Source organism: Bremia lactucae (assembly GCF_004359215.1).
Source record: "Bremia lactucae strain SF5 chromosome Unknown BlacSF5_NotPlaced_183_SHOA01000117.1_1171385bp, whole genome shotgun sequence".
NCBI classification, from domain to species: Eukaryota; Oomycota; class Peronosporomycetes; order Peronosporales; family Peronosporaceae; genus Bremia; species Bremia lactucae.
The window spans coordinates 226,164-235,379 of NW_027152196.1; the positions used below are offsets into that span (position 1 = coordinate 226,164).

Below are 9,216 nucleotides of genomic sequence, written 5' to 3' on the forward strand. Positions count from 1 at the left end.
TGGAAGACACTACGGTAGACGGAACGTCTACCGCAAGAGATAACAATGCGTCACCCGCGGCTGCACGAACCGCAGCCGAAGGTTCAACACTATCCTCACCCCGCATGAATTGTTCCTTCATGCGATGGAATTTAAAATGATGGATCTGACCAATCAAAATCATTTTAAAAATTAAGTGGTCATTTAGCGACCACTCCACCTAATGACATTCAGAGTGATTGTCGTTTAAGGGAGGGGTGATGTAACGGGGTGTATCGTTACATGAAATTAACAATAAAAGATTGTTAATTAATATTATCCAAAAGGTAGATAATATTTGGAGGAAATTACTTTAAATAGTAATTTCCTGAATTCTTATCCATAAATAGGTATAGACCATTATGTCTATTTATTCCGCAGACTAATCAGCTGTAGAAGTAATCAAAGAGAGTTACGAGATAAGATAGATAAGAATTCATTTACATGTTTAGTATTAGTTTATAGTTAAGACAACATTTACAAAGATAGATTAACAAGACACTTAACTATATTAATACAGTTTTCATTTTACCCTCTTAAGCTAACTTGCCTCAAGAGAAGTCTTCCTCTATACGTACAGTGTACGTCACCTAACGAGAGGCACCACTCACATCTGAAGCAGTGTGAAGTGGACTTGTACTGAAACAGTTCAAGTCGCAGTGCCCCGTTACAGCTGGGATTCGTCAACTTATTGAGTTGGAATATACTTGAAGTGTGAGAGTTATTGAGCCAGGTTACACATGAACCGGCTGATGCAGCAGCATATCCTCGAGTGAGAAACAAGGCAATCCACCAGAACATGCCGCTCATTATGCAATAAACCTTGCAGGTGTTGCACCTCGCAACATTTTGCGCACTCTGCAACTTGCTGACCAAAGCAGCTATGCAACTGCTCAAGATTTCTACAATGCAAAACAATTGTTGCGGCGACAGGAACTTGGAGGCCTCTCACCACTGAAAACACTGCTTGACCATTTGGCAAACTCCGAGGTCAAGTGGGTAATGATGCGAGACGATAATCAAAGTTTAACGCGCTTGTACATAGAGCCCACCCCAACAACAACAGTTGCACAGTGGTGTGGGAATTAGGTGCTTGTTATGGTTTCAACATACAAGACAAACAAACACAAAATGCCCCCTATTTCTCAACTCTGACCAACCAAACATACACTGTGTTCTTTTGCTTCTTTCCGGCGGAAACAAGGGAGCACTATGAATGGGCTTGTCACAATTTCAATAGATAAGCAGCATTTTCTTTGTCTTATTCCTTGCAGTCTTTATATTCTTTTTATTGATGCAGTTCCTTAAAATATTATAGTTTGGGTGCAAATATCGTATTGTTCAGCTTCAGAGTGAGTTCGGCGATCTTCTTTGCTATCGCAATTGATCGGTATGTTTCTTCAGCTGGAGGAGCAAGAGGCATGGTGAAAGAAACATGAATTTGAATATGAAATGAAGTGTTAAACAAGCTACTTCAAGGGCGTGTGAGTCAGCCAATCATGGATTTAAGAAAATCAGGGGGTTTGCCGCATGCATCTGCTAAATCTACATAGATATTAGACAAAAAAACTTAACTCCCATGGGGATAATAAGAACTCCTGTGCGAATAATATCTCTGATAATATAATACTTCTTTATTATATTCGTTTCTATAGGGAATAATATTTATGCAACGGAACACCCCGCTTCAGAAGCCTATATCCAAACTTTCTGGTATAATCTCCAGTTACCAACAATTACACTATACGTGCGAAGTTATAAAAAATATTTTTAGTTGTTTGTAATTCCACTCCTAGCAAAGTTTTCATATCAATCACAAATATTTTTTATTTCGATACCGGATTTTCTTAAGAACCTAGGCTTTAAAACAAATTTGCTCATTTATCTTCGCAAGCCTGCGCATGCCAAATGAAACATTCCTTATACATTTTTCACATATCGGCTATATTCACATACCCATACTCCCTTTGAGGAGTAGGACAGGAGATAAATGAACACTAAGTACGCTTTAATTTTATTTATTTTGATATATAAATTTTCTAATTACTAGCTAGGCTGACATACAAGTCGAGTCTTAAAAAAGCAAACACGAGAATTGCTAGCAGAAAACAGAGCTAATTTTATCGTCATCACGTGAAGTTAACTAACACCTAAAAGTAAGGGTTTGAATTGTGAAAGTCTTATTAGCAAAAATGGCAATGCCCATCTCGCGCATTCCTAATTTTTCTCTCAACAGCCTTAAAAAGCGACAAAAACAAGATGTCATTTAATAGCTTAAGCCAAAGGTACGCTTATACTTTATTTATTGCCAGTGCGCTAGCATACTATTAAGCAAAGAACTTGCTTAGCTCCCATATATTTAACATTCAAGCATGGCGGTTTGTCTCGATGCTGGCCACTCATTAGATACTATACTCGATACTCACCAACAGCTGCGAAAACTGTAAACTCCGCTTGACTCACCGTAATGCGTAATAATCTATAATTTTAACGACAATGACACACAATATGGGACCCTAGCTTGATGGCTTCGATTGCTTTTCCTTAAATCTAATGCAGTTGTTCTCTTCACTGTAGAAACTTCCATCATCGCAACGATTTGTGTCGGCATGTGATGGGACTCATTGGGGCACAATACATTAAAAAAGGGCTTGCGCACAGCTGTTCAGCTGAGATATACTTCATCCACATGTAAATTGAACGCTTTGCTTATACTGGTTGAACCCCGGCCACATTCTGAGGTGACATGGTCGGGGTTTCACGCTTTAAAGCGACATAATATTAAGTGAGGTAGTGCATGGGTTGATTTCTTAATAAAACGTCCACCGTTAGTTCTTTACCGATCATCAGCTGTCCATACATGTCGATTAATGTGGATAGTAAGTACATTGACGAATTAATTGAATCGCTTTCTCAATGTTACTGCCATTGAAAATAGGTTGTCGACCATATAAACGTCTGTAATTTTCGCTGAGCCTCGAGAGAGCCTAGCAAATTATAAGATTTGATCCTAACTGTTCAAGCCAAAACCATTATTTTCGCTGTCAGTGGGACGGGCGGAATGCGATAGGTTCGATTGTCTATTGTACACATCTGGTCTTGAGTCCCCTAAAACCTGCGCCAAAAGAGTACATAGGGATCTGCGCTAGTAACCACGAATGTGTTCATTCCACGCAATGCTTTATGCATTGCTTGGGCTTCACTTATCAATTGTGTTCCCGACGCAATTGCGAAGATTTTTCTGGCCCTCTCTTCAAGACGAGTCGCTTTATCATTTAGCAAGCTACATCTGCATGTCGAGTTCCTACAGTCGTAGCTCCCTGTGCTGTGCATTTTGTGGTGAGGTGAGTCGCTCGACCTCCGTTCTGTTCGTCCCATCATTGGAAGCTAATTAACGTTCTCTAAAGTGCCTAAATGATGCACTCATGCCAGAGATCGTCGCATCCAACGCTTTGATCGGCCGCATGCCCTTGCGATGGCAACTCTTAACGAACCACGCCTCCTCTACCCAGCATATTTGCGTGGCTTGCAAGGAAAAGCGGCACGAACCTCAAAAGCACGAGAAGCCAGAGAATCCCGATATATCATGGGATCGCGCTACGAATGTATGCTACCACGCAACACATCTAGACGACGCGTTAAAACTAGAGCATCTCGTCTCAAGTGTAGGACAACAACAACATCAGAGCCACTATGATCAGCAACCGACACGAAAAGAGCTCGCAAAGCGTATGAAGCATCAAGAATTATGTCGATTGTATCGACATAGCACTCGCGAGTCCGTCGTTGCGAAAGGCAGAAGACGGGAATCTTCGCATGCTTTGAATTTACAGCAGGATTTTCAGAAGCTTACCAAGGCGACGATAAACGGTAAACAACAAAACAAATCTATTGATAAAAAAAAGGCCAAACTTCGACAATCGACCACGCACGACACGGTCTCAGGTTTTAGAGGTCCGGATATTCTTGAAATGAAGCGCCCACTACCAATGCCTTTTCCTTCTTTGGAAACGACAGTGTCGTCACCAACTTGCTTGGCGCAGAATGCATCAAATAGGTGGCAACACCCTCAGGGGACACACATGGATCTCCATCATGACATGGAAGTGGAATCGAACGAAGACCACCAGCGCAGACGAAGCACGTCCTATGCCCATATGTTGCTCCGTATGCGACGCCACTATCGAGCCGTACAGACAAATGGAAGTCACGAACTCTCTGCGACAGTTCCGCCACGACGGATTCGCCCCGAACGACGTGTGGACCACTCGTCTTCGTTGCCCAATATGGCGACCGCAAAGGAGTCGACAGACGGTGCCATTGACCTCTCCTACCTACGAGCGTACAAGGACCTCCGGTAGCGCACGGGATGCAATGATATACGTCTCTACTGTACTTTTATCTGGGATATCATTAGAGACTATTAGATAGACTGTGCTTCTCGGTAAAGCATTTCCAACGCCAATTACTGTAATGATTGATTCGTTTAGACGTTGAGAAATTGACAACAGCCTTCGTAGACTATGTTTATGGTAGTGGTGGAAATTTCAGTAGTGGATGTTTCTTTGTCTTGATTAATCCCAGAGACTTTAATAAATTCAAGGACGCTTGTGACGTCCAGCATTATCGAGACGTGCTTATTAAGTTTGCCTCTTAAGGCTTTTTGATATAAAAGTAATATTAAATGAAGAGTTCACGTCTTAGCAAGTAAATTTAGTGGACTAATAAGAAGAAAGCCGATGAACTGCATGCAAAAACCAACAGTTAATCCATTAAGAATCGTCTTTAGATCGCTCTTTTGGCCATTGGAACATCCCCCCCCCTAAATTACATAAGGGAATCGCTGTAACCACACACCCTAATTATCTACATAAGAGTGGAATGGTTGTGACTTCATCAGAAACCGTGTTTTCATTTGCCGATATTAAATGAATGTTTTTAACAGGTGAGATAAAGCCAAGAGCGCTCGCACTTGATTGGCAAGTCACAAAAGAGCGAAAAGAAAGAGCAGCAAATTGAGCACGAGGGGAAAGTTGAGCTGAAAATAAGCGACATGGTCGGAGGTGCGCTCTTGCGCGTGCACGTTAGTTAGTCATTGCAGGTCAAGCTGAGGATGAACTTATTTTACTTACTTTTCCCAACTTTTGCGGAAGTGCATGCTTACCTTTCAATTATGCGAATCTTAGTGCTCTTATTTTACTCACCATGAGCGCAAGCAAGCCACTATTTCCTTATGTTTCAGTTTTTGTCGGCTTTCAATGGTATTTTTCTGTTAAATAAGCATCTTGCTATTTAAAAAACGGATTACGCAAATATTGCGAAGTCTTTTCTTGCAGGCCTTTCGAGCTACAGGAGTCCCTCGAATAACTTCTAGCAACTGTAGAGGGTGAAAACATAAGTTATATGAGGTTATAAGTTACGTGAGGAATAAACATATTTTCTAAACCTCACTTTACTGACTGTAATACACGGTTTTACCCCTACTGCTTCCGCGTACGAGTCCATGTCCCAGACGCGCCTCGTCAATGCGCAAAGACTACAAGTCTGCAGGCACAAATCACATAACCCACAAGGAGCCAGAGTGCCCTAGCATCGTGGGCTACAGACCAGTTCAGTAAGAACATTACATGGCTTGTAAGGGGTGTATTGTTACATAGAATTTTACCTTAAGGTTGTTAATTAATATATCATCTAAAAGGTAGATATTATTTGGAGAATATTACTTCTTATAGTAATGCTCGGAAATCTTATCCATAAATAGGTATAAGCCGTTATATCTATTTATCCCACAGAATAATCAGCTGTAAATGTAACAAAGAGAGAGAGACATATAAGATTTCAATTGCATGTTTAGTTTTAGTTTATAATTGAATAAGCATTAACAGATAGAAAGAAGAGAAACTTAATTATATTAACACAGTTTTCATTTAACCTTTTTTAAGGTAATTGTCTTAAAGAGAAGTCTTCGTGTGCACGTACTAGCGTACGTGAAGTGACATAAGGCACCACTCGCAACTGAAGCAGTGCGAAGTGGACTTGTACTGAAGCAGTACAAGTCGTAGTGCCCCGTTACATGGCTGGTATCAGTGGCATCTTGAAGAAGTGTAAGGAGCTGGAAGTCATGACAGAGGCTGACCTCGCTGCCAATCGCCCTCGTGTCGCCACAGCATCCTAAACTCGAAGAAGCCCTAGCAACTTGGGTGCTTCAGTGCCAGGCGAAAAACATTGCCTTCACGAGGAAGATTATTCAGGTTAAGGCTAAGTGCTTTGCTGACCGCCTGGGGTTGGCTGAGGATGCTGATAAGCTTTCCAATAGATGGCTTCAGAGATTCCAGCAGCGAAACAACGTTTGTTGCATCCGAATTCATGGTGAAAGTGGCTTCACAGGTCAAGAAGCCATGAAAGCTACACTGCCTGAATCAAGGCACCCGTAGCTCGAAATGAGCTCAAAGACGTGTATAACATGGATGAAACAGGTCTGATTCATATCATTAAGAACATTTCTTATGCGAGAATCATACTAATTTTTTGGCCTATCCTACGGCATGGTTCCAGAAAAGTCAATTTCACAGGGAAGAATTGAAGGTAGAAAGAAGGTCAAAGTGAGCTATATCTAGATTTTAATTACCTTATCCAAACTGTACTTTACTAAGAAAAATCTTCTGGTTCTTTCTTTTGCATTCAGACGCGTTTCACTATAGCATTTACCGCCAATGCTGTTGGCTCCGAGAAGCTAAAACCTTTTTTTATTAGGAGATCCAAGATGCCACGCTGTTTCAAGCGGCAGAAAGGAGAACGGCTGGGGTTTCACTTACAGGTACAACGAGAAGACATGGATGACTGTAATCATCTTTCAAGAGTGGCTAAAGAAACTAGACAATGACATGAGGGTAAGTTGTATTTCATGTGATATTGCAAGTGTACCTGGAATTCAGTTTAACCAAGCCTTGCTAGGGAAAGGGCGGGAAGATTCTTTTCTTGCTAGATAACGCTCCGTCTCACAGATTGGAAGAACTGGAGCTAGAGATTATCAAGGTCGCTTTCCTTCCACCAAACTGCACATCAAAAATCAGCACACGGATGCTAGCATCATTGCCTCATTCAATCGCCATTACAGGCGCTTTCACCTTTAGAATGCCGTGGACCGTGATGAGCGAGGGGAGGCCAACATCTACAAGGTTGAACAGCTAACAGCAATGCGGTGGTGTATGGGGCATGGGAGGATATTTCAGTTACCGCAGTGGTAAACTGCTTTAGGCATACGGGCCTTTTTGCAGAAGCACCGCAGTCGGAGGTGGTGAACGCGGAGGGGCAGCTAATTGAGCTAGAGCTGCATGAAGCCTTAAAAAGACTACCACTGAGGAACCCTACTCAATTACCATAGGAACCCTATGGTAATTGAGTATGTATTGAATCCAGATGAGGAGAAGGTGGCGCACGAGGAGCTGGATGATGATAAATCATTGCAATGTTCAGCAGGTCAGCAAGCTTGAAAAGCTAAGCTCCTTAGCAATAACTTTGACACTTCTTGATCTATCAATTTTTTTAAAAGGGCCTTCCATAGGCGCATCCGGGATCTTAAATTTTTCTACGTACAGCAGCCAATACGCAACTTACCTTGGATTCCTGGGTAATAAATTTTTTCCAATCCTATTAGTAATAAGTTAGACTCCATAGAACGGTAATGGTGGAGCCAATACCCTATAAGTTACGTGAGGTTAAAGTTATGAGCAGACAAGTTATCCGAGGAACACCTGTACTGAAGCTGGGAAAGACTTCATACAGGTTTTTCAAGACGTATCTAGTTATCAACAAGTTGCTACCATTACGCTACTCGCATAATGACAGAGGTAAATAATCGTCTTTAGATCCCTTTTGGTTTTTGGCACCCCCCTAAATCTCATTTGGGAACCGGTATAGCCACACCCGGTTCCCAAATGAGATTTAGGGGGGGGGGTCAAAAACTCAAAAGGGATCTAGAGACGACTCTAAAGTAATAATTCTTAGTTTTGCGATACTTAGAAATAATTAAAATATTTTGTGTTGTCATTTTTAATCTGTAGTTCTAATAAATTCAAACAAACAGACTGGGGCGGGCGCTACTTAAAGATGCCACGCACTACTAAAAACTAAAACACACCTTCTGAGCACAGTGAGGAATCGTTTAACCGTTTTCTCTCACGTAGAGTGCAAATGCACAGGCAGCGCCGAAGGTCCACCACTCGAATAGGTCGAGTAGATTATGAAATGAATGTACTCCTAGCCGACGACATTCAAAGAAGATACTGTTTGATAAAATGGACAACACGATGATCCTAGGTCGAGAGGAAAGTCGACCATAGACGACCCGACGGTGATAGCGCAATCACTGTCGGAAGACGTTGAAAGAATATGTCCTTACGTACATGAGAAAAAATCTTTTAAATAGTGATGCTGAAGTGACTAGACTTCAAGATCCCGGGGGATCATTCCCTCGGCAGCCTGTGAATAAATCCCAGTAAGATACCGAGACATTGAATGTCTTGGCTAATGACGGATCAAGAAAAGGCGCTTATACTCTTGATCTCTATGCGCCTCCGAAGTTAACTCCGGAGATAACTCAATTACCAATGTTAGAGCCTTAACGGCTCTTGAGAGATCTGCGTGGTGGTAAAATCAACCAGATCTGCGTACTCGTCACAGAGGACGATTACGTAACCGATATTCGGTCAGCGGTAATTTATGCAGAGAACGAAAGAGTTCTCGGCAGCTCATTGGAAGACGAAAGCGTAATCGATAGGAAGACTCGGATTGAGAGATATACTAATCAATCTATGGAGTCACTTCAGACAAATCCTTTATACAAGGATTTGATTGAATTCAGGGATGTATTCCCTGGAACAGTTCCTTGCGAGTTGCCTAAGGATAAAGGCACTCGACATGAGATCGAGCTAAAATCGAGCTCGAAGTTCTGTGTAATGAAGCAGTGGCCACTGCCTCGTGAATAAGCACTTGCGATCGCTAAATTTTTATCGATCGATTAAAAGCGAACCATGTAAGTGAGTCAACCTCCCCCATAGCTCGCCGATCTTTGTGTGTGCGAAAGGCCACAGGAGAGTGGCGGATAGTGCACGCATTCAACAAACTAAATGCTGCAACGGTACCGGCTCAAATGCTGATACCTAAAAAAGACGAAATCTGGGATGGTATGTCTAAGAC

At 41.9% G+C, this 9,216-nt stretch overlaps 1 protein-coding gene across 1 annotated transcript; it reads left to right on the plus strand.

The window, feature by feature from the left end:
- Positions 1-3,443: 3,443 nt before the first annotated feature.
- Positions 3,444-4,379, plus strand: CCR75_001500 (uncharacterized protein; the record flags this gene model as incomplete). The annotated part of the gene is made up of 1 exon (XM_067959603.1): positions 3,444-4,379. One exon carries the CDS (start codon positions 3,444-3,446, stop codon positions 4,377-4,379), a length of 936 nt encoding a protein of 311 aa, XP_067815622.1.
- Positions 4,380-9,216: the final 4,837 nt, after the last annotated feature.